Source organism: Pristiophorus japonicus, unplaced genomic scaffold (assembly GCF_044704955.1).
Source record: "Pristiophorus japonicus isolate sPriJap1 unplaced genomic scaffold, sPriJap1.hap1 HAP1_SCAFFOLD_755, whole genome shotgun sequence".
NCBI classification, from domain to species: Eukaryota; Metazoa; Chordata; class Chondrichthyes; family Pristiophoridae; genus Pristiophorus; species Pristiophorus japonicus.
The window spans coordinates 158,286-184,094 of record NW_027254672.1 but is presented as its reverse complement, the minus strand read 5'-3'; the positions used below and the strand labels follow the sequence as shown (position 1 = coordinate 184,094).

Genomic DNA, 25,809 nt, shown 5'->3' with positions numbered 1-25,809 from the left:
AAGAGCCTTGTCTTAAGTGCCCTTTTCATGAGCAGTTCAGCGGGGAGAACCCCAGTGAGCGAATGGGGTCTTGTGCGGTAACTAAGCAAGACTCAGGATAGGTGAGTCTACTGTGAGTCTTCAGTTAGTCTCTTTAAGCTCTGCTTGATTGCTTGCACTGCTCGATCTGCCTGACCATTGGAAGCTGGTTTAAACGGGGCAGATGTGACATGTTTGATCCCATTGTGGGTCATGAACTCTTTGAACTCGGCACTGGTGAAGCACGGCCCATTGTCACTTCAAAGGACATCAGTCAGGCCGTACATGGCAAGCATGGCCCACAGGCTTTCAATGGTGGCAGTGGACGTGCTTGCTGACATTATCTCACATTCAATCCATTTGGAGTACGCATCTAATACCACAAGGAACATTTTTCCCAAGAATGGGCCTGCATAGTCGACATGGACCCTGGACCAGGGTTTGGAGGGTCAGGACCATAAACTTAGTGGCGCCTCCCTGGGTGCATTGCTTAACTGTGAACATGTATTACATTTGTGCACGCAGGACTCTTATGTCTGCATCGATACCAGGCCACCACATGTGGGATCTGGCTATCGCTTTCATCATTACGATGCCTGGGTGGGTGCTGTGGAGATCACTGATGAAAGTGTCCCTGCCCTTTTTTGTCACCACTACCCGATTACCCCACAAGAGGCAGTCTCCCTGTGTCGACATTTCATCTCTGCGCCGCTGGTACGGCTTTATTTCTTCCTGCATCTCTAGTGGGACATAGACCAACTCCCATGAAGCACACAATGTTTTTACAAAGGACAGTAAGGAGTCCTGGCTCGTCGAGATTCTAACCTGTCGGGTGATAACAGGTGATTACTCACTCTCGAATGCTTCCATTACCATAACTAAATCTGCGGGCTGTGCCATCTCCACTTCTGTGTTGGGCAATGGCAGCCTATTGAGAGCATCGCTACAGTTTCCTGTGCCTGGCCTTTGGCGGATTGCATAGTTGTATGCGGACAACTCTCTGGATGCGGACCGATGCATTCGTATTTATCCCCTTACTTTCAGAAAAGAGGGATATAAGTGGCTTATGGTCGGTTTCCAATTCAAATTTGAGCCCAAGCAGATATTGATGCATTTTCTTTACCCCATAAACACATGCTAATGCTTCTTTTTCAATCATGCTGTAGGCCCTCTCAGCATTAGACAGACTTCTGGATGCATAAGCAACCGGTTGCAGTTTCCCAAATTCATTAGCTTGTTGCAATACACACCCGACGCCGTATGACGACGCATCATATGCAAGTACCAAACACTTTCATGCATCATACAACACAAGCAATCTGTTAGAGCATAACAGTTTCCTAGCTTTCTCAAAGGCATTTCTTGGCTTTTACCACATACCCATTCATCTCCTTTACGCAGTAAAGAGTGCAGGGGTTCTAACAATGTGCTAAGACCCGGTAAGAAGTTACCAAATTAGTTCATGAGTCCTAGAAACTACTGCAGCTCCGTCACGTTCTGTGGTCTTGGTGTGTTCTTGATTGTCTCCGTCTTCGAATCGGTGGGCCTGATGCCATCCGCCGCGATTCTTCTCCCCAGGAACTTCACTTCAGGCGCCAGGAAAACTCACTTTGAGCGTTTTAGCCTGAGCCCCACACAATTAAGCCGACTAAGAACCTCCTCCAGGTTCTGCAGATGCTCGATGGTGTCCCGACCTGTAACCAAGATGTCGTCCTGGAAGACAACAGTGCGCGGGACTGACTTCAGCAAGCTTTCCATGTTCCTCTGGAATATCGCCGGGGCTGAACGAATCCCAAACGGGCATCTGTTGTAAATGAAGAGACCTTTGTGCGTGTTGATGCAGGTGAGGCCCTTCGATGATTCCTCCAGCTCCTGCGTCATGTAGGCCAAGGTCAAGTCCAGCTTTGTGAACGTTTTTCCTCCCACCAGCGTCGCAAACAGGTCGTCTGCCTTTGGTAGTGGGTATTGATCCTGCAGTGAGAAACAATTGATAGTTAGTTTGTAATCACCAATGTTGGGGAAGTCCAGAACCAGGGGTCACAGTCTAAGGTTAAGGGGTAAGCCATTTAGGACCGAGATGAGAAGAAACTTCTTCACCCAGAGAGTAGTGAACCTGTGGAATTCTCTACCACAGAAAGTTGTTGAGGCCAATTCACTAAATGTATTCAAAAAGGAGTTAGATGAAGTCCTTACTACTAGGGGGATCAAGGGATATGGCGAGAAAGCAGGAATGGGGTACTGAAGTTGCATGTTCAGCCATGAACTCATTGAATGGCAGTGCAGGCTCGAAGGATCGAATGGCCTACTCCTGCACCTATTTTCTATGTTTCTATGTTTCTATGATTCTGACGGTGCCGTCTTTCTTGAGGACTGGAACAATCTGACTGGCCCAGTCATAACGGAATGTCACCTGGGCCAGGAAATAGTGCGGGGAATCCTGTTAGACCGCTCTAACGCATGTGTAGAAAATGTGCAGGAGCCCATTTTACATCTTGTAATCTGTGGAAATGGTGGCTAGCAGGATTCCCCAGTTTTCCCAGGAGCAATGTCCATTGTGCTCTGCTCACCCACATAAAGTGAGCCAGTGCTTTCAGCAGGTCGGTACGCAAAGGGCTTCTGGCTTTTCCACAGCAGCGTTTTTGATGATGGACGTGGGATTTGAGAGCTGCGGCAGTTTTGTTTTATTAGTTGTGATGCACTGCATTGGAATTATTCCACATCACAGGATTCGCCAAAGTCCAAGGCATTGTTGTTGGTATCCGTGCCCACCTTGGACCCTACACATTACACCACGGTCTTCCTGAACTCCGGGGGCTTCGAACCCCCTCAATGTGCAGTTCAGTGACCAGCTCATCATGCGGTGAATGTTCTAATCCCTCCATTTTAAGACCATCCACTGTGCCTTAACTCTTTCAAGGAGAAGGCAGACTGGGATCATGGTTCCTGAGAGACAAAGGCTATCCTCTGAGCCCTGGTTCCTGACATCATTGTGACAAGCGGGATCAAAGACACAACATGATGCACGCAGTCACCGGGATCATTAATCTCCAAGATGCAACAATGCATTTCTAGTCCTGACCCCATCTCCAAAATACACTGGCCCAATACACCCTTACCAACATAGACCTCTGCACTAACTCAACTACCATAGCTGCCCAGCCTATTGCCTGCTAATACCTAATTCTGCACTGTCAGACGGAAACTGTCTGGTCACAGGTTGGGCCTCTACTCATTGGCATTCAGAAGAATGAGAGGTGATCTTTTCGAAACGTATAAGATTATGAGGGAGCTTGACAAGGTGGATGCAGAGAGGATGTTTCCACTGATAGGGGAGACTAGAACTAGGGGGCATAATCTCAGAATAAGGGACACCCCATTTAAAACTGAGATGAGGAGGAATTTCTTCTCTCAGAGGGTTGTAAATCTGTGAAATTCACTGCCTCAGAGAGCTGTGGAAGCTGGGACATTGAATAAATTTAAGACAGAGATACACAGTTTCTTAACCGATAAGGGATTAAGGGGTTATGGGGAGCGGGCAGGGAAGTGGACATGAGTCCATGATCGGATCAGCCATGATCTTATTAAATGGCGGAATAGACTCGAGGGGCCATATGGCCTACTCCTGCTCCTATTTCTTATGTTCATTGTTTTCGGTCCCCGCCACAAACTCCGTTCCCTAGCCACTGACTCCATCCCTCTCTCCAACTTCTGCCTGAGGTTGGACCAGACTGTTCGCAAACTTGGTATTATATTTGACCCTAAAATGAGCTTTTGACCACATATCCTCAACATACGACCGCCTATTTCCACCTCCGTAACATCACCTGTCTCTGCCCTTGCCTCAGCTCAACCGCTGCTGAAACCCTCATCCATGTCTTTGTTACCTCAAGACTTGACTATTCCAACGCACTCCGAGCTGGCCTCCCATATTATATCCTACGTAAACTAGAAGTAATCCAAAACTTGGCTGCCCGTGTTCTAACTTGCACCAAGTCCTGCTCACTCATCACGCCTGTGCTCGCTGACCGACATTGGCTTCCAGTTAAGCAACGCCTCGATTTCAAAATTCTCATCCTTATTTTCAAATCACTCCATGGCCTTGCCCCTCCCTATCTCTGTAATCTCCTCCAGCCCCACAACCCCCCCGAGATATCTGCGCTCCTCTAATTCTGCCCTCTTGAGCATCCCTGATTATAATCGCTCCACCATTGGTGGCCGTGCCTTCTGTTGCCTGGCCCCAAGCTCTGGAACTCCCTGCCTAAACCTCTCCACCTCTCTACCTCTCTTCCCTCCTTCAAAACGCTCCTTAAAACCGAAGTCTTTGAACAAGCTTTTGGTTACCTGCGCTAATTTCTACTTATATGGTTCAATGTCAAATTCTTTATCTCAAATAATACTCCTGTGAAGCACCTTGGGACATTCACTACGTTAAAGGCGCTATATAAATACAAGTTGTTGTTGTTATGTATAGGAGACAAACATAACCCACTTCAATCAGGAGGAGTCGATCGAACATCAACCAAACGGTCATGACTTGTGCAGAATTTCATTTTAAGAGAGAGACGTTCTTTGAAACTTCTGTGCTCTTTCCTGCTCATAGCAGTGCCAGTGTGAAGTTGTACAGAGACATTCACTGATATTTATGATCACAGCAGTGCCAGTGTGAAGTTGTTGTACAGAAACATTCACTGATATTTATGCTCACAGCAGTGCCAGTGTGAAGTTGTACAGAAACATTCACTGATATTTATGCTCACAGCAGTGCCAGTGTGAAGTTGTTGTACAGAAACATTCACTGATATTTATGCTCACAGCAGTGCCAGTGTGAAGTTGTACAGAGACATTCATTGATATTTATGCTCACAGTAGTGCCAGTGTGAAGTTGTACAGAAACATTCACTGATATTTATGCTCACAGCAGTGCCAGTGTGAAGTTGTTGTACAGAAACATTCACTGATATTTATGCTCACAGCAGTGCCAGTGTGAAGTTGTACAGAAACATTCACTGATATTTATGCTCACAGCAGTGCCAGTGTGAAGTTGTTGTACAGAGACATTCACTGATATTTATGCTCACAGCAGTGCCAGTGTGAAGTTGTTGTACAGAAACATTCACTGATATTTATGCTCACAGCAGTGCCAGTGTAAAGTTGTACAGAAACATTCACTGATATTTATGCTCACAGCAGTGCCAGTGTGAAGTTGTTGTACAGAAACATTCACTGATATTCATGCTGTAAATGAATCATTGACTTTCTGTTTCTGCACCATCTCCCTAGGCCCCCCGCTGGAGAGCTTAACACGGTGTATGCAACAGTCAGTGGTAAGAAACCCAATTCATTACTCATTCCGTTGATTAGTCCGAATAATATTTATTGTTTTGTGATGTTTCTAAAAATCAATCGGATGAATCTTGTACTTATTGTTATCTCTGAAAAATGGAACACTTTCCCATTTCAAGCACTCAATAGCTGCATCAAGCTGGTGAAGATATAGGAGAGTCAGCTGTGGAGTAAAGCTCCCTCTGTCGGGCATCACTAATGTGCCTCACCCTCAGACTTGGAACAGAGCTCACCACTGGAACAATTTCTACTTCAATTCTTGCCACCTCTCTCAGCAATGTTGATGTTTAGTGTCCAGTGAGGGATGTGTTGTCCTGAGGTCTGTAAGAGCCACGTGGAGACGGACACACAGACACAATCTCCATCCCTCCAGCCGCGGCCGATTTCAAACCCACTCCCACTGGTGAGCAGACAGAGTTCAGTTACCCCCATTGGAACGTTAACCTTGGAGTTGGTGCTGTGTAGATGTGTTGCAGCTCACTGCTCCCAGGTGAAGCAACGGACACAGGGTCAACCTACTTCATATGTGAACATTTAATGCTGCATTTATACCACACAAACCGGACTCATGATGTAGTATACGTGGGAAGTGACGCAGTGTGTGTGGGGAGTGAGTGTGTGGGGGGTGACACAGTGTGTATGGGGAGCGACACAGTGTGTGTGGGTGTGTGTGTGTGGGGAGTGACGCAGTGTAGGATAGGCAAGCAGAGTTATGGATGAGCTAAAGTTTATGTTCGGCGGAGGATGTGAGGCCAACCAGGAGAGCACTGCAATAGTCGAGTCTTGAAGTGATAAAGTCAGGGTGAGAGTGTCTGCAGCAGGTGGCCAGAGATGGCCGATGATTTTTTAATCGTTCACAAAGAGCATTTATTGCCCTTGGGAAGGTGCAGCCCGTGAGGTGATGCTACTCCCACAGTGAGTATATTTCTTGGCCGCAGTTTGTTACAACTGTGTGTCTTGCTCGGTCATGTCAGAGGGCAGTTAGAACTCAACCACATTGCTGTGGTCTGGAGTCACATATAGGCCAGATTTCATTCCCTAAAGGACATTGGGGAACCAGAATCTGGTAGTTTCATGGTCACCATTACTGATACTAGATTTTTATTGCAGATTTATTTAATTAGAACCATAGAATAGAATCCTAGAATGGTTACAGCACAGAGGGAGGCCATTCGGCCCGTCGAGCCCGTGCTGGCTCTCTGTAAGAGCACTTCAGTGAGTCCCTCTCTCCCGCCCTCTCCCCGTAGCTCTGTAAACCTGTTCCCTTCGGGGACTGACCTATTCCCTTCTGAAAGCTACGATTGAATCTGCCTCCACCAAGCTTTCAGGCACTGCATTCCAGATCATAACCACTCGCTGCGTCAAAAGGTTTTACCTCATTGGTTCTTCTGACAATCACCTTAAATCTGTGACCTCTGGTTCCCGACCCTTCCACCAATGGGAACAGTTTCTCTCTATCTACTCTGTCTGGACCCCTCATGATTTTGATCACCTCTCTCAGATCTCCTCTCAATCCTCTCTGCTCCAAGGAGAACAACCCCAGTTTCTCCAGTCTGTCCATGTAACTGAAGTCCCTCATCCCTGGAACATTCTTGTAAATATTTTCCGCACCCTCTCTAAGACCTTCACATCCTTCCTAAAGTGTGGTGCCCAGAATTGGACACAATACTCCAGTTTAGGCTGAACCAGTGTTTTATACAGGTTCATAATAACTTCCCTGCTTTTGTACTCTATGCCTCTATTTATGAAGCCCAGGATGCCAAATACTTTTTTAACCACTTTCTCATCCTGCCACCTTCAACGATTTGTGCTCATGTACCCCCAGGTCTCTCTGTTCATGCACCCACTTCAGGATTGTACCCTTTAGTTTATATTTCCTCTCCTCATTCTTCTGATCAAAATGTATCACTTCACACTTTTCTGTGTTAAATTTAATCAGCCACCTGTCCGCCCATTTCACCAGCCTGTCTATGTCTTCCTGGTCTGTCACTATCCTCCTCACTGTTCACTGTACTTCCAGATATTGTGTCATCTGTACATTTTGAAATTGTGCCCTTCACCCCCAAGTCCAAGTCATTAGTATATATCAAGAAAAGCACTGGTCCTAGTCTCGTCCCCTGGGGAACACCACTGTATACCTTCCTCCAGTCCGATAAACAACCGTTCAATGGGGAAAGATTGGATTTACTGCGGTTGTTTCCTTTGGAACAGAGGAGACTGTGGGGACACCTTATCGGTGTGGATAAAATTATGAGGGACCTAGATAGAGTGGATAGAAAGGACCTATTTCCATTAGCAAGAGGGGTCAATAACCAGGGGACGTAGCTTTAAAGTCATTGGTCGGAGGTTTAGAGTGGACTTGAGGGGAAATTTGTTCACCCAGAGGGTGGTGGGGGTCTGGAACTCACTGCCTGAAAGGGCGGGCGATGCAGAAACCCTCACCACATTTAAAAAGTACTTGGATGTACACTTGAAGTGCTGTAACCTACAGGGCTACGGACCTAGAGCTGGAAAGTGGGATTAGGCCGATAGCTCTTTGTCGGCCATCGCCAACACGATGGGCCGAATGGCCTCCTTCTGTGCTGTAAATTTTGATGATTCTATGGGGCTGAAATTCGCCCCTCTCCTGAAGGCCTGTTACCACCGTAAATCAGCGGCCCCACTGCGGAGTGGAGTGGCCGGGGACTTTTGCTGGAATGGCTGCTGCTAGCCCAATTGCTCTCCCGAGTTTTCCCGGCGGTGCCCCGATCCCACCCTTACCACCCCTCTGCTGCCGATCGGTGTTAAACACATCATCACCGTGCACACTGCCGATCCAACCCCCCGATAGCGACATTCCCCTGGGAAAATCTTCGGCCCACTCGGCGGTGCCAAAACAACCTTTTCCCGGTGGCCCGGTGAGGCTGTGGCCTTTTGCAGCGGCCGTGCAGCTTCCCTTAAAGGGGAGGACCCACTGCCGCTGCCGCCATGTTTTTCTTGTCGGCCGACTGCCAGGTCAGCCCGACAATTATACCGCGGGTTCGGCCGGGCCACCAACAGGCAGCATGGGGGCCGCTGGCCCGGTCGAGACCCTCCCTGGTGCCCCTGTGGACTGAAGTTGAAGGGGACAGTTGCGGTGACGCGTGGCGTGATGATGTCATCGCGGCGGTGAATATGCACCGCCCCCAACATCCGCCCCTCAGTTGCTGTCACCGCCACGTTTTTGCCGCTCCGGTGTAGTCATCGGCCCCATTATGATCGACTTCCGGATAGAAACAAGAAAAAACACAGAGCGTAATTTCCCGAAAGAGTCGACCCGAACTGCAGCTGTGGTAAAAAATATCGAAACGGGATGCGTGCGGGGGGCATTGTGTGCCCCTATGACTCTATGACACTCTCCTTTTCCTGTCACTTAGCCAATTTCATATCCATGCAACTGTAGGGTGTTCGACAGATAGAGCGAGGGGCGAGGCTATGGAGGGATTTGAAAATAAGGATTAGCATTTTTAAGTCGAGGTCTTGTTTAACTGGAAGCCAATGTAGGTCAGCGAGCACAGGGGTGATGGGTGAGCGGGACTTGGTGCGAGTTAGGACACAGGCAGCCAAGTTTTCGATTACCTCTCGTTTACGTAAGGTAGAATGTGGGAGGCCAGCCAGGAGTGCGTTGGAATAGTCAAGTCTAGAGGTAACAAAGGCATGGATGAGGGCTTCTGCAGCAGATGAGCTGAGGCAAGGGCGGAGACGAGTGATGTTACGGAGGTGGAAATAGTGAGGTACAACGTCTGGGTAATGTTGCCGAGGAGTAACATGTAGATGTGAGAAAGGAGGGGCCAAGGATCCAGCTTTGGGGGAGGTTTGAGAAGAGAAGCCATTGATGCAGATAAGTGGAAGCACTGAGCTGGAGGAGAGATGTTGGACGATGATTGTGTGGGTCGACTGTGTCAAAGGCTGCATAGAGGCCGAGGAGGGAGAATGCAGCATGGACACAGTCACACAGAATGCTGGTGATGACTTTGGCTCGGGCCATTTTGGTGATAAACATAGACGTTGCATTGGGTCTGTCAGCGGCTGGCCTGGAGATCGAGGAGGTGGAGGGTGTCACAGAGAGGAAAAGCACAGATGTGCTTATATCTCGAGTCTGGCACCCACTCTGACTCTGCCCAGCTACTACACTTTCACACCTACTTGGCCATACCTGAGGAGACCCGTCTTTTCTGTCTCCACTCACGAAGCAGTCTGTGACAGAGTTATGCCACGTACTGAAGCCAGGAATCCAGAGTGGGCCGAGCACAGGGACAGACATGGCCATTGTGGGTGAACATCACAACATTGAGCTTTTGTTCAATCAGATCCTTTCAAGCCACCACTGGAGACATTTGTAACATTAGTATTACTTCAGTCCGCTGATGCCGCAAGCAGGCCCCGGGAGCCGAGGTTTGCAGGGGAAACACCTTCGTCACTTTGTCCATTGAAAGGAGGCAACAGCTCGAGTGGGCACAGCACTTTTACCTGTTGCAGCTTCTGTAAAGTGCAGGGTCTCATCGATGGCACATACACAGCCAACAAGACCCATAATGACTATCACAAGGTGGGCATCTATAGCAAAGGCTTCTATCCATCATTGTACAGGTGGTGTCAGACCACAAGTACAGGGTCATTCAGGGGAATGTGCACCAGTCCAGCCTGGAGTGACAGCCTGGATTATGGGCTCAAGTCCCTGGAGTGGGGCTTGAACCCACCATCTTCTGACCCCGAGGTGAGAGTGCTACCCACTGAGCCACACCTGACTCCCGTGGTGTACAGTGTAGAGCACTGACAGAGTGTGTGGCTTATCACCACATGTATGCTGCATGGTTTGCTGCAGGTTGCTGAGTGGGATACAGTCGAAGAGTATTTGACCACACTGGTTTCACTGTGATTATCAGTCATACATGTGGCAGCTATAATAAACTCACACAGGTTCTTATATTTCAGCTGCAACCCAGACTAATAAACAGGCAGCCGCAACCTCGACTGTGGTGAGTACTGAGCAACAGCTTTTATACCGATATCCTGCTGTTAAATACACCTCATCACTTCCTCTCCAGCCCTGGACGTTATAGAGTGTTTCTTTTACTTATGACCAGTGTTCTTCTGAAGGAGCTGACTCTTGCTGGGAAACAGTTTACAAATGGCAACAGCCCCTCCCGATATCACACCAAGCAACTGTTTATCATGTGTAGCTTGGACAGTACCAGTAACCATGGCAGTGAGTGAGGGAACATAGGAACAGGAGCAGGCCATTCAGCCCCTCGAACTGTTCCGCCATTCAATTAAACCAGGGCTGATCTGTATCTCAACTCCAGCTACCCGCCTTGGTTCCGTAACCCTTAATACCCTTGCCTAACGAAAATCTATCCATCTCAGTTTTGAAATGTTTAATTGACCCCCCCAGCCTCAGCTTTTTTGGGTAAGTTCCAGATTCCCACTGCCCTCTGTGTGAAGAAGTGTTTCCTGATTTCACCCTGAATGGCCGAGCTCTAATGTTAAGGTCATGTCCGGACTCCACCATCCAGAGGAAATAGTTTCCCACAGTACCTTCCCTATCAATTCCTCGGATCATCTTAAACACCTGAATTCCATCACCCCTTAATCTTCTATACTCGGGAATACAAGCCTGGTCAGTGCAACCTGTCCTCATAATCTAACCCTTTTAGTCCCCGAATCATTCTGGTGAATCTCCACTGCACCCCCTCCGAGGCCAATATCCTTCCTGGGGTGTGGTGCCTAGAACTGAACGCAGTGCCCCTGATGTGTTGTAACCAGAGTTTTATCCAAGTGTAGAATAACTTCCGCCCTTTGTATTCCAGCTCCTCTGAGATAAAGGCCAACATTCCATCAGCCTTTGTAATTATTGTTTGTACCAGTCCCCTGGGTTTTATGATTTCTGTGCATGGACCCTTGAATCTCTCGCTCCTCCACAGTTCCTAGCTTCTCGCCATTTAAAGATATTCTGATCTATCTCAGGTGGAGCTCGGGTGGAGTTGAGTAACACGTGGTGCATCCCTTTAAAGCCATAAGGTCGAATTGCCATACCTTGTTCACGGAAACAGAAATTCATCAGTATGATCGTGTGACTCTGAACAAGCATTGAATTCGTTGTCATTTACAAAAACTAATATTGAATTTCCTGCTGTAGCAAAGCCTGTCATCTGGGTCACTAGGCGACTCTGATAATGTCACTGACCAGCTCCAGTCGTTCGAAAGTGGAAGCTTTTTCAATGCCTGGGTCCATATAAACAACATCTACAGACTCTCCCTTATCGAGCACCTTAGCTACCACCTCAAAAAATTCAACTAAGTTCGTAAGACATGAGTTAGGCTTTACAAATCCATGCTGGCTCTCTCTGACCAGCTCATATTGTCCAAGTGCTCAGCGACCCTCCCTAATAATAGGCCCAGCCTGATCCTGAACTCACGTGACTTTCACAGGTTGGGGTCTAGTTTGACTCCCGGGCCGGTGACTAGTGGTCAGATGACCGACTGAGGGAGTGATGGTCAGGTGACTGACTGAGGGAGTGATGGTCAGGTGACTGACTGGGGGGGGGAGATGGTCAGGTGACTGACTGGGGGAGTGATGGTCAGGTGACTGACTGGGGGAGCGATGGTCAGGTGACTGACTGGGGGTGGGGATGGTCAGGTGACTGACTGGGGGAGCGATGGTCAGGTGACTGACTGGGGGGGGAGATGGTCAGGTGACTGACTGTGGGAGTGATGGTCAGGTGACTGACTGGGGGGGGGAGATGGTCAGGTGACTGACTGGGGGAGTGATGGTCAGGTGACTGACTGGGGGAGTGATGGTCAGGTGACCGACTGGGGGAGCGATGGTCAAGTGACTGACTGGGGGAGCGATGGTCAGGTGACTGACTAGGGGAGCGATGGTCAGGTGACTGACTGGGGGAGTGATGGTCAGGTGACTGACTGGGGGAGTGATGGTCAGGTGACTGACTGGGGGAGTGATGGTCAGGTGACTGACTGGGGGAGTGATGGTCAGGTGACCGACTGGGGGAGTGATGGTCAGGTGATTGACTGGGGGAGCGATGGTCAGGTGACTGACTGGGGGAGCGATGGTCAGGTGACTGACTGGGGGAGCGATGGTCAGGTGACTGACTGGGGGAGTGATGGTCAGGTGACTGACTGGGAGAGCGATGGTCAGGTGACTGACTGGGGGAGTGATGGTCAGGTGACCGACTAAGGGAGTGATGGTCAGGTGACTGACTGGGGGAGCGATGGTCATGTGACTGACTGGGGGAGCGATGGTCATGTGACTGACTGAGGGAGCGATGGTCAGGTGACTGTTCCAGTGGTGCCGAGCTCCCCCTCCTCCCTGCGATTGTGAGCCACCGGCCTCATTTAAATCTGTCGTTCCATGGCCCGTGGGTCGGGTCGGGTCGGTGTGAGCACAGCCCAGGCTCCTGCCCGCTCCCACCCGAAATGGCAATCGGGGTCCCAATGACATTGTGACTATTACTGCGGTGGGAATACTCTGAGCCCGCTGGGTGTGACTGGACCCTGGGTGATGGTGAGTCAGGATGTCAGTAGGGAGAGAAGGGATAACGTAAGGTGCTCCTGTCCCTGAGTGAGGGCGAAGCCTCCGGCTTCAGCCTGTCCCAATCCCTCTGCTCCCAGGCACAATCATTTCCAAGCGGCTCCCCTCCAAAGGCTCTCGGGGTTGTGTCTGTGGGCCCTCCTGTCCCGGCCTCCTCTCTCCTGTTAAGTCGCACCTTATTGTGCAGGCAGAGGGACGGTGAGCTGCTGGAAGGGTCAGGAGCAGGTGCCGCAGATTATCGGTGTGTGTGGGCACCCGACACGAGGCTGGGTTTTGTTCAAAGGGATTGTCTCTGTGAAACCCTTTGTGTGTTTCCCAATCTACTAGTTTCCCACTAACCTTGGCCACCAATGCGTATAAGGTGGCCAAGGTTAGTGGGAAACTAGAAGATTGGGAAAATATTAAACGACAGCAAAGAATAACGAAGAAAGCAATAAAGAAAGGAAAGATAGATTACGAAGGTAAACTTGCGCAAAACATAAAAACAGATAGTAAAAGCTTTTACCGATATATAAAACGGAAAAGAGTGACTAAAGTAAATGTTGGTCCCTTAGAAGATGAGAAGGGGGATTTAATAATGGGAAATGTGGAAATGGCTGAGACCTTAAACAATTATTTTGTTTCGGTCTTCACAGTGGAAGACACAAAAACTATGCCAAAAATTGCTGGTCACGGGAATGTGGGAAGGGAGGACCTCGAGACAATCACTAACACTAGGGGGGTAGTGCTGGACAGGCTAATGGGACTCAAGGTAGACAAGTCCCCTGGTCCTGATGAAATGCATCCCAGGGTATTAAAAGAGATGGCGGAAGTTATAGCAGATGCATTCGTTATAATCTACCAAAATTCTCTGGACTCTGGGGAGGTACCAGCGGATTGGAAAACAGCTAATGTAACGCCTCTGTTTAAAAAAGGGGGCAGACAAAAGGCAGGAAACTATAGGCCGATTAGTTTAACATCTGTAGTGGGAAAAATGCTTGAAACTATCATTAAGGAAGAAATAGCGGGACATCTAGATAGGAATAGTGCAATCAAGCAGACACAGCATGGATTCATGAAGGGGAAATCATGTTTAACTAATTTACTGGAATTCTTTGAGGATATAACGAGCATGGTGGATAGAGGTGTACCGATGGTTGTGGTATATTTAGATTTCCAAAAGGCATTCGATAAGGTGCCACACAAAAGGTGACTGCAGAAGATAAAGGTACGCGGAGTCAGAGGAAATGTATTAGCATGGAGATAGAACTGGCTCGATCTGGCTCAGCCATGATCTTGTTGAATGGCGGAGCAGGCTCGAGGGGCTAGATGGCCTACTCCTGTTCCTAATTCTTATGTTCTTATGTTCTTATGTGTGTGCGTGTGTGTGGGGAATGTGTGTGTGTGGGGGGAGTGTGTGTGTGTATGTGTGGGGGGGGGGGGAGTGTGCGTGTGTGTGTGGGTGGGGAGTGTGTGTGTGGGTGGGGAAGGTGTGTGTGTGTGTGTGTGTGTGTGTGTGGGAAGTGTGTGTGTGTGTGTGTGTGTGGGGAGTGTGTGTGTGTGTGTGTGGGTGGGGAGGGTGTTTGTGTGTGTGTGGGTGGGGAGTATGTGTGTGTGTCGGTGGGGAGTGTGTGTGGGGAGTGTGTGTGTGTGTGTGGGTGGGGAGTGTGTGTGTGTGGGTGGGGAGTGTGTGTGTGTGTGTGTGTGTGTTTGTGGGTGGGGAGTGTGTGTGTGTATGTGTGTGTGGGGAGTGTGTGTGTGGGTGGGGAGTGTGTGTGTGGGTGGGGAGTGTGTGTGTGGGTGGGTGGGGAGTGCGTGTGGGTGGGGAGTGTGTGTGTGTATGTGTGTGAGGGTGGGGAGTGTGTGTGTGGGTGGGTGGGGAGTGTATGTGTATGTGTTTGTGGAGAGTGTTTGTGTGTGGCTCAGTGCCAGTGACAGACAGCAGCCAGAGTCTGTGCATGTTGCAGTGAGGCCTCGGACAGGAAGCTTTAAAAGAGCAGGAACCGGTCTGAGTGCTTTGTCACAGTGCAATTATGAGGATATGTTGCATGAACTTGGCTTGTATTGTCTGGGGTTTCGAAGGTTGGGGGATGATTTAATCAAGGGTTTAAAGTGAGAAAGGGACTTGCTATAAATTTGACTTGTGGGGCTGGAGGAACAGGAAGGTCCCTCCACCCTCTCTCCGCCAGTAATCCCCCTCCCCTCGTCCCTCCACCAGTAATCCCCATCCCTCCCTCTGCCAGTAAACCCCCTCCCTCCCTCCCTCCGCCAGTAATCTCCCTCCCCCCGCTCCGCCAATAATCCCCCTCCCCCGTTCCGCCAGTAATCTCCCTCCCTCCCTCTGCCAGTAATCTCCCTCCCTCCGCGAGTCATCCCCCTCCCTCCCTCCTTCCCTCCACCAGTAATCCCCCTCTCTCCCTCCCTCCGCCAATAATCCCCCTCCCTCCGCCAGTAATCTCCCTCCCTCCCTCCCTCCGCCAGTAATCCCCCTCCCCCTCCTTCCGCCAGTAATCCCCCTCTCTCCCTCCCTCCGCCAGTAATCCACCTCCCTCCCTCCCTCCGCCAGTAATCCCCCTCCCTCCCTCTCTCCGCCAGTAATCCCCCTCCCTCCCTTCCTCCTGCCAGTATTCTCCCTCCCTCTGCCAGTAAACCCCCTCCCTCCCTCCCTCTGCCAGTAATCCGCCTCCCCCCTCCCTCCGTCAGTAATCCCCCTCCCTCCCTCTGCCAGTAAACCCCCTCCCTCTCTCCCTCTGCCAGTAATCCCCCTCCCCCCCTCCTCCGCCAGTAATCCCCTCCCTCCCTCTGCCAGTAAACCCGCTCCCTCCATCCCTCCGCCAGTAATCTCCCTCCCTCCCTCTGCCAGTAATCTCCCTCCCTCCGCCAGTAATCCCCCTCCCTCTGCCAGTAATCCCCCTCCCCTGCTCCGGCAGTAATCCCACTCCCCTCCTCCCTCCACCAGTAATCCCCCCTCCCTCCCTCCGCCAGTCATCCCCCTCCCTCCCTCCTTCCCTCCACCAGTAATCCCTCTCCCTCCCTCCCTCCGCCAATAATCCCCCTCCCTCCACCAGTAATCTCCCTCCCCGCTCCCTCCCTCCGCCAGTAATCTCCCTACCTCCCTCCCTCCGCCAGTAATCCCCCCTCCCTCCCTCCCTCCCTCCCTCCCTCCGTATACCCCCTCCCTCCCTCCCTCCCTCCGTAAACCCCCTCTCTCCCTCTCTCCGCCAGTAATCCGACTCCCTCCCTTCCTCCTGCCAGTATTCTCCCTCCCTCCGCCGGTAATCACCCTCCCTCCCTCCCTCTGCCAGTAATCCCCCTCCCTCCCTCCCTCCGCCAGTAATCCCGCTCCCTCCCTCCCTCCCTCTTCCAGTAATCCCCCTCCCTCCCCTCCCTCTGTCAGTATTCCCCCTCCCTCCCTCCGCCAGTAATCCCCCTCCCCCCTCCCTCCCTCCACCAGTAATCCCACTCCCTTCCTCCCTCCTCCCAGTAATCCCCCTCTCTCCCTCCCTCCCTCTGTCAGTAATTTCCCTCCCTCCCTCTGCCAGTAATCCCCCTCCCCCCTCCCTCCCTCCGCCAGTAATCCCCCTCCCCCCCTTCCTCCCTCCGCCAGTAATCCCGCTCCCTCCCTCACTCCCTCCTGCCAGTAATCACCCTCCCTCCATCCCTCCGCCAGTAATCCCCCTCCCCCTCCCTCCCTCCGCCAGTAATCACCCTCCCCCTCCCTCCGCCAGTAATCCCCCTCCCTCCCTCCCTCTGCCAGTAATCTCCCTCCCTTCGCGAGTCATCCCCCTCCCTCCCTCCTTCCCTCCACCAGTAATCCCCTTCTCTCCCTCCCTCCGCCAATAATCCCCCTCCCTCCGCCAGTAATCTCCCTCCCTCCCTCCCTCCGCCAGTAATCCCCCTCCCCCTCCTTCCGCCAGTAATCCCCCTCTCTCCCTCCCTCCGCCAGTAATCCACCTCCCTCCCTCCCTCCGCCAGTAATCCCCCTCCCTCCCTCCCTCCACCAGTAATCTCCCTCCCCGCTCCCTCCCTCCGCCAGTAATCTCCCTACCTCCCTCCCTCCGCCAGTAATCCCCCCTCCCTCCCTCCCTCCGTATACCCCCTCCCTCCCTCCCTCCATAAACCCCCTCCCTCCCTCCCTCCCTCCCTCCGTAAACCCCCTCCCTCCCTCCCTCCGTAAACCCCCTCCCTCCCTCTCTCCGCCAGTAATCCCCCTCCCTCCCTTCCTCCTGCCAGTATTCTCCCTCCCTCTGCCAGTAAACCCCCTCCCTCCCTCCCTCTGCCAGTAATCCGCCTCCCCCCTCCCTCCGTCAGTAATCCCCCTCCCTCCCTCTGCCAGTAAACCCCCTCCCTCTCTCCCTCTGCCAGTAATCCCCCTCACCCCCTCCCTCCGCCAGTAATCCCCCTCCCTCCCTCTGCCAGTAAACCCGCTCCCTCCATCCCTCCGCCAGTAATCTCCCTCCCTCCCTCTGCCAGTAATCTCCCTCCCTCCGCCAGTAATCCCCCTCCCTCTGCCAGTAATCCCCCTCCCCTGCTCCGGCAGTAATCCCCCTCCCCTCCTCCCTCCACCAGTAATCCCCCTCCCTCCCTCCGCCAGTCATCCCCCTCCCTCCCTCCTTCCCTCCACCAGTAATCCCTCTCCCTCCCTCCTCCGCCAATAATCCCCCTCCCTCCACCAGTAATCTCCCTCCCCGCTCCCTCCCTCCGCCAGTAATCTCCCTACCTCCCTCCCTCCGCCAGTAATCCCCCCTCCCTCCCTCCCTCCCTCCCTCCCCTCCGTATACCCCCTCCCTCCCTCCCTCCCTCCGTAAACCCCCTCTCTCCCTCTCTCCGCCAGTAATCCGACTCCCTCCCTTCCTCCTGCCAGTATTCTCCCTCCCTCCGCCGGTAATCACCCTCCCTCCCTCCCTCTGCCAGTAATCCCCCTCCCTCCCTCCCTCCGCCAGTAATCCCGCTCCCTCCCTCCCTCCCTCTTCCAGTAATCCCCCTCCCTCCCCTCCCTCTGTCAGTATTCCCCCTCCCTCCCTCCGCCAGTAATCCCCCTCCCCCCTCCCTCCCTCCACCAGTAATCCCACTCCCTTCCTCCCTCCTGCCAGTAATCCCCCTCCCTCCCTCCCTCCCTCTGTCAGTAATTTCCCTCCCTCCCTCTGCCAGTAATCCCCCTCCCCCTCCCTCCCTCCGCCAGTAATCCCCTCCCCCCTTCCTCCCTCCGCCAGTAATCCCGCTCCCTCCCTCACTCCCTCCTGCCAGTAATCACCCTCCCTCCATCCCTCCGCCAGTAATCCCCCTCCCCCTCCCTCCCTCCGCCAGTAATCACCCTCCCCCTCCCTCCGCCAATAATCCCCCTCCCCCTCCCTCCGCCAGTAATCCCCCTCCCTCCCTCCCTCCGCCAGTAATCTCCCTCCCTCCCTCCCTCTCTCCGCCAATAATCCCCCCCCTCCCTCCCTCTGCCAATAATCCCTCTCCTTCCCTCCACCAATAATCCCCCTCCCTCCCTCCACCAGTAATCCCGCTCCCTCCCTCTCTCCCTCCGCCAGTAATCCCCCTCCCTCCCCTCCCTCCCTCTGCCAGTATTCCCCCTCCCTCCCTCTGCCAGTAATCCCCCTCCCCCCTCCCTCCCTCCGCCACTAATCCCGCTCCCTCCCTTGCACCGCCAGTAATCTCACTCCCTCCCTCCCTCCGCCAGTAATCCCACTCCCTCCCTCCCTCCCTCCTGTCAGTAATCACCCTCCCTCCATCCCTCCGCCAGTAATCCCACTCCCCCCTCCCTCCCTCCGCCAGTAATCCCCCTCCCCCCTCCCTCCCTCCGCCAGTAATCCCCCTCCCCCTCCCTCCGCCAATAATCTCCCTCCCCCTCCCTCCCTCCGCCAGTAATCCCCCTGCTTACCTCCCTCCACCAGTAATCCCCTCCCCCTCCCTCCGCCAGTAATCCCTCTCCCTCCTTCCGCCAGTAATCTCCCTCCCTCCCTCCGCCAGTAATCTCCCTCCCTCCGCCAGTGATTCCCCTCCCTCCCTCCACCAATAATCCCCCTCCCCCCTCCCTCCGCCAGTAATCCCCCTGCCTACCTCCCTCCACCAGTAATCCCCCTCCCCCTCCCTCCGCCAGTAATCCCTCTCCCTCCTTCCGCCAGTAATCTCCCTCCCTCCCTCCCTCCGCCAGTAATCCCCCTCCCCCTCCCTCCCTCCGCCAGTAATCCCCCTCCCCCTCCCTCCGCCAATAATCTCCCTCCCCCTCCCTCCCTCCGCCAGTAATCCCCCTGCCTACCTCCCTCCACCAGTAATCCCCTCCCCCTCCCTCCGCCAGTATCCCTCTCCCTCCTTCCGCCAGTAATCTCCCTCCCTCCCTCCGCCAGTAATCTCCCTCCCTCCGCCAGTGATTCCCCTCCCTCCCTCCACCAATAATCCCCCTCCCCCCTCCCTCCCTCCGCCAGTAATCCCCCTTCCTCCATCCCTCCACCAGTAATCCCTCTCCCTCCCTCCCTCCGCCAATAATCCCCCTCCCTCCCTCCCTCCCTCCCTCCCGCCAGTAATCCCGCTCCCTCCCTCCACTCCCGCCAGTAATCCACTTCCCTCCCTTCCTCCGCCAGTAATCCCCCTCCCCCCTTTCCCCCCCCCCACCCTCCACCAGTAATCCCCCTTCCGCCAGTAATCTCCCTCCCGCCAGTAATCCCCCTCCCGCCAGTAATCCCCTCCCCCCCCTCCCGCCTGCCAGCTCACCCTCCCGCCGTGTTTGGGCAGGACAGCGACGGGGCCTGTGCAGAGCAGGCCTGAGAGTTAGAATCTCCCGGGCCTCACGGTGTGAAGGGCCTGATGGTCTGCCGTACGGCCCAGCCCCCAGCTCTCACTACTCCCGCCTCGAGTTAATGTCGAGGGTCAGACGTGAGCAAAGGCCTCTGAGACCAGGTACCAGAGGCCCCCGGAACGTTACTGAGGGCCAGTACCTTTAGCAGGACACTGACGGAACCTCAGCTTATGTATAAATGAGAGGGGATCCCGGCTCTGCCTCTGATGTGGGTTGATGGGTTTGTGCTTTAAGTAAGTGCGTGGGTTGGGGGAGAGGCCTGTTTCCGTGTGGTAATCTGTGTATTTATGTATGTCACTGTGTTTCAGTCGGAGGAAGGAGAGCTGTATTACGCCGATACTCAGTTCCTGCGACAGAAAACCGTGGGCCCGACATTAATAATCAGTGAGGAGACAACCGAATATGCTGCCATCAAACGCCCATAGTGACTGGGAATACATTCTTTAGCACCTACAAGTGGTTTGGTGAAGGACAGTGTTTGTGGCCGGTACCTCCGATCCCACAGGACCTCAACAACAACAACAGCTTTTATTTATATAGCACCTTTAACGTAGTAAAACGTCCCAGGCACTTCCCAGCGCGTGATAAGACAAAACAGATAAATTTGACACTGAGCCACATTCGAAGAAATTGCGGCAGATGACCAAAAGCTGGTTAAAGAGGTAGGTTTTAAGGAGCGTCTTAAAGGAGGAAAGAGTGGTAGAGAGGTGTTCACTGGGGTTTATTGGTATTTCTGCTCAATAATTATTGTCGAATTTCCTCACCAAAGGTGCAGAGCCCTGTCGGACTGAAGTCCCATAGGTCCCGGGGCCCATCCCTCCCTCGACCCAAGTGACCATTCTTCACACGTGAGCCTTTGGGGCATCATTCTATCCTCACTCACTGCCCACACTTTCTGTCAGGGGTCACTAGGTTGTGGTTAGAAACAGGAATCCTCACCCGCTCCCTGACTCAGCTACACTGAGGTAAATGTATGTGTTTCCACTGGGACCCTGTCTCAGGATAGATAGTGAGACCCACATACACCACTGGGACCCTGTCTCAGGATAGATAGTGAGACCCACACACACCACTGGGACCCTGTCTCAGGATAGATAGTGAGACCCACACACACCACTGGGACCCTGTCTCAGGATAGATAGAGAGACCCACACACACCACTGGGACCCTGTCTCAGGATAGATAGTGAGACCCACACACACCACTGGGACCCTGTCTCAGGATAGATAGAGAGACCCACACACACCACTGGGACCCTGTCTCAGGATAGATAGTGAGACCCACACACACCACTGGGACCCTGTCTCAGGATAGATAGTGAGACCCACACACACCACTGGGACCCTGTCTCAGGATAGATAGTGAGACCCACACACACCACTGGGACACTGTCTCAGGATAGAGAGACCCACACACACCAATGGGACCCTGTCTCAGGATAGATAGTGAGACCCACACACACCACTGGGACCCTGTCTCAGGATAGATAGTGGGACCCACACACACCACTGGGACCCTGTCTCAGGATAGATAGTGAGACCCACACACACCACTGGGACCCTGTCTCAGGATAGAGAGACCCACATACACCACTGGGACCCTGTCTCAGGATAGATAGAGAGACCCACATACACCACTGGGACCCTGTCTCAGGATAGATAGTGAGACCCACACACACCACTGGGACCCTGTCTCAGGATAGATAGTGAGACCCACACACACCACTGGGACCCTGTCTCAGGATAGATAGTGAGACCCACACACACCACTGGGACCCTGTCTCAGGATAGATAGTGAGACCCACACACACCACTGGGACCCTGTCTCAGGATAGATAGTGAGACCCACATACACCACTGGGACCCTGTCTCAGGATAGATAGTGGGACCCACACACACCACTGGGACCCTGTCTCAGGATAGATAGAGAGACCCACACACACCACTGGGACCCTGTCTCAGGATAGATAGTGAGACCCACACACACCACTGGGACCCTGTCTCAGGATAGATAGAGAGACCCACACACACCACTGGGACCCTGTCTCAGGATAGATAGTGAGACCCACACACACCACTGGGACCCTGCCTCAGGATAGATAGAGAGACCCACACACACCACTGGGACCCTGTCTCAGGATAGATAGTGAGACCCACACACACCACTGGGACCCTGTCTCAGGATAGAGAGACCCACACACACCACTGGGACCCTGTCTCAGGATAGATAGTGAGACCCACACACACCACTGGGACCCTGTCTCAGGATAGATAGTGAGACCCACATACACCACTGGGACCCTGTCTCAGGATAGATAGTGAGACCCACACACACCATTGGGACCCTGTCTCAGGATAGATAGTGAGACCCACACACACCACTGGGACCCTGTCTCAGGATAGATAGTGAGACCCACACACACCATTGGGACCCTGTCTCAGGATAGATAGTGAGACCCACACACACCACTGGGACCCTGTCTCAGGATAGATAGTGAGACCCACACACACCACTGGGACCCTGTCTCAGGATAGATAGTGAGACCCACACACACCACTGGGACCCTGTCTCAGGATAGATAGTGAGACCCACACACACCACTGGGACCCTGTTTCAGGATAGAGAGACCCACACACACCACTGGGACCCTGTCTCAGGATAGATAGTGAGACCCACACACACCACTGGGACCCTGTCTCAGGATAGAGAGACCCACACACACCACTGGGACCCTGTCTCAGGATAGATAGTGAGACCCACATACACCACTGGGATCTCCCTGGTCTGTTTGCCTCAGTACCACACAGTGCACTTTCCCACCAAACCATCAGGGGTGATTCTCTGTTACTAAAATTGAATAAATAAAATTGAATGTTCTCTAACTGTGCCAGTGAGCAATAACATGCTTCTTGACTAGAATCTGGGAGCACGAGTCTGGTTGTGATTCAATTGGCTTTACGGTAATGAATTGCTATATCCACATCGCCCAGGTCTTGTGTTAACGGAGAGAGAAATGACCTGAGTTTTGCCAAATAGCGATATCTGGTCACTTCAATGGGCTGATGTTTAGTGTCCGGAATAAATAAAACATTAATTTGATGCAGGATTTGAGCCAATCAGAGACTGGTTTAAAGCATCTGGGAGAAAGGTTATTTAAATTTACAATAAAAAGCTTAAAGCGATGCATTTATCAAATGGCAAATAAAAGTTAAAATAATGAGTGTAAGGATAGCTCAGCTCATCGGCTTCCAAAGAGCGACCTCAAATCAGACACATTTCCAGTGTCAGCCGTGGATCAATGGGCAGCTCTCTCGCCTCTGTGTCAGCAGGTTGTGGGTTCAAGCCCCACTCCAGAGACTTGAGCACATAATGGAGGCTGGCACTCCCAGTACTGTGGGAGTGCTGCACTGTCAGAGGTGCTGTCTTTTGGATGAGATGTTAAACGGAGGCCCCGTCTGTCCTCTTAAGAACATAAGAAATAGGAGCAGGAGTAGGCCCCTCGAGCCTGCTCCGCCATTGAATAAGATCATGGCTGATCTGATCATGGACTCGGCTCCACTTCCCCGCCCGCTTCCCATAACCCCTTCTTCCCTTATCGGTGAAGAAACTGTCGATCTCTGTCTTAAATATATTCAATGACCCAACTTCCACACTCTCCAGCCACGGGAAACAACCTCTCAGCATCTGCCCTGTTAATCCCCTTCAAAGTCTTTTATGTTTCAATGAGATAATTTCTCATTCTTCTAAACACCAGAGAGTATCGGCCCATTCTACACAATCTCTCACCATAAGGCCGTTGTATGTAAACAGTCCCATGGCACTATTTCGAAGAGCAGGAGAGTTATCCACGGTGTCCTGGCCAATATTTATTCCTCAACCAACATCACTAAAAAGATTATCTGGTCATTATCATATTGTTGTGTGTGGGAGCTTCCTGTGTGTAAATTGGCTGCTATGTTTCCTACATTACAACAGTGACTACACTTCAAAACTACTTCATTGGCTGCAAAGCAGTTTGGAACTTCCTGAGGCCATTAGAGGAGCTGCATAAACACCGGAACAACACTTTCAGACACACCAGGAAAAGAGGGTAACCTTAGGACAGACATTGGGATCGGCTTCTTCACACAGAAGGTGATCTTCTCTCAGAGGGTTATAAATCTGTGGAATTCTCTGCCCCAGAGAGCTGTGGAGGCTGGGTTATTGAATATATTTCAGGTGGAGATAGACAGATTTTTGAGCGATAAAGGAATATAAAGGGTTATGGGGAGCGGGCGGGGAAGTGGAGCTGAGCCCATGATCAGATCAGCCATGATATTAAATGGCAGAGCAGGCTCGAGGGGCCGAATGGCCGACTCCTGTTCCTATTTCTAATGTTCTTATGTAACAGCTGGAATGTTTTCCCAGGCCACTGGATTCATTTAAGGAACAGCTGGATGAGACATGAGGGCTGGTGTTCTGGAGGGATGAGTCCAAGTGGGCCAAAGAGTTGTCTTCATCCAAACCCAATAAGCCTTTCTTTTCTTTCTTGTCCTGTTTTCAATGTGTTCTGGCTGCCCCAATGGACGGGGCGGGTAAACCGGAGAAATTCAGCACTTGGTGCCGTCTTTTGGAGTGGGGCTCAAGTGGCCTCATCATCGGGGCACAGTGGGCATCACTAGCGGGGAGGAGTGGGGGCAGGGAGGAGTGACCATCACTGGAGGGGCGGAGTGGGGGCAGGGAGGAGTGACCGTCACTGGAGGGGTGGAGTGGGGGCAGGGGGGAGTGACCATCACTAGCTGGGCGGAGTGGGGGCAGGGAGGAGTGACCATCACTGGAGGGGCAGAGTGGGGACAGGGGGGAGTGACCATCACTGGAGGGGTGGAGTGGGAGCAGGGAGGAGTGACCGTCACTGGAGGGGCAGTGTGGGGGCAGGGGGGAGTGACCATCACTAGCGGGGCGGAGTGGGGGCAGGGGTGAGTGACCATCACTAGCGGGGCGGAGTGGGGGCAGGGAGGAGTGACCATCACTAGCGGAGCGGAGTGGGGGCAGGGGGGAGTGACCATCACTAGCGGGGCGGAGTGGGGGCAGGGAGGAGTGACCATCACTAGCGGGGCGGAGTGGGGGCAGGGAGGAGTGACCATCACTGGAGGGGCGGAGTGGGGGCAGGGGGGAGTGACCATCACTAGCTGGGCGGAGTGGGGGCAGGGAGGAGTGACCATCACTGGAGGGGTGGAGTGGGAGCAGGGAGGAGTGACCGTCACTGGAGGGGCAGTGTGGGGGAAGGGGGGAGTGACCATCACTGGAGGGGTGGAGTGGGGGCAGGGAGGAGTGACCATCACTGGAGGGGTGGAGTGGGGACGGGGAGGAGTGACCATCACTAACGGGGAGGAGTGACCATCACTGGCGGGGAGGAGTGACTATCACTGGCGGGGAGGAGTGACCATCACTAGCGGGGCGGAGTGACCATCACTGGCGGGGAGGAGTGGGGGCAGGGAGGAGTGACCATCACTGGAGGGGCGGAGTGGGGGCAGGGGGGAGTGACCATCACTAGCTGGGCGGAGTGGGGGCAGGGAGGAGTGACCATCACTGGAGGGGTGGAGTGGGAGCAGGGAGGAGTGACCGTCACTGGAGGGGCAGTGTGGGGGAAGGGGGGAGTGACCATCACTGGAGGGGTGGAGTGGGGGCAGGGAGGAGTGACCATCACTGGAGGGGTGGAGTGGGGACGGGGAGGAGTGACCATCACTAACGGGGAGGAGTGACCATCACTGGCGGGGAGGAGTGACTATCACTGGCGGGGAGGAGTGACCATCACTAGCGGGGCGGAGTGACCATCACTGGCGGGGAGGAGTGACCATCACTGGCGGGGAGGAGTGACCATCACTGGCGGGGCGGAGTGGGGGCAGGGCAGAGTGACAATCACTGGTGGGGCGGAGTGGGGGCAGGGAGGAGTGACCATCACTAGCGGGACGGAGTGACCATCACTGGCGGGGAGGAGTAACCATCCCTGGCGGGGAGGAGTGACCATCACTGATGGGGCGGAGTGGGGGCAGGGCAGAGTGACAATCACTGGTGGGGAGTAGTGGGGGCAGGGAGGAGTGACCATCACTAGCGGGACGGAGTG

General features: G+C 53.1%; 1 protein-coding gene across 1 annotated transcript in view; it reads left to right on the top strand.

The window, feature by feature from the left end:
• The window catches only part of LOC139256768 (uncharacterized), a gene marked incomplete at its 5' end in the record, with an annotated part of 50,138 nt that extends 29,373 nt beyond the window's left edge, over nucleotides 1-20,765 (top strand). Inside the window, 3 exons of the mRNA XM_070874290.1 lie at nucleotides 5,299-5,342; nucleotides 10,315-10,358; nucleotides 20,015-20,765. Coding sequence (XP_070730391.1) covers nucleotides 5,299-5,342; nucleotides 10,315-10,358; nucleotides 20,015-20,131 — 205 coding nt within the window. The remainder of the gene's footprint in view (nucleotides 1-5,298; nucleotides 5,343-10,314; nucleotides 10,359-20,014) is intronic.
• Between the last annotated feature and the right edge of the window lie 5,044 nt (nucleotides 20,766-25,809).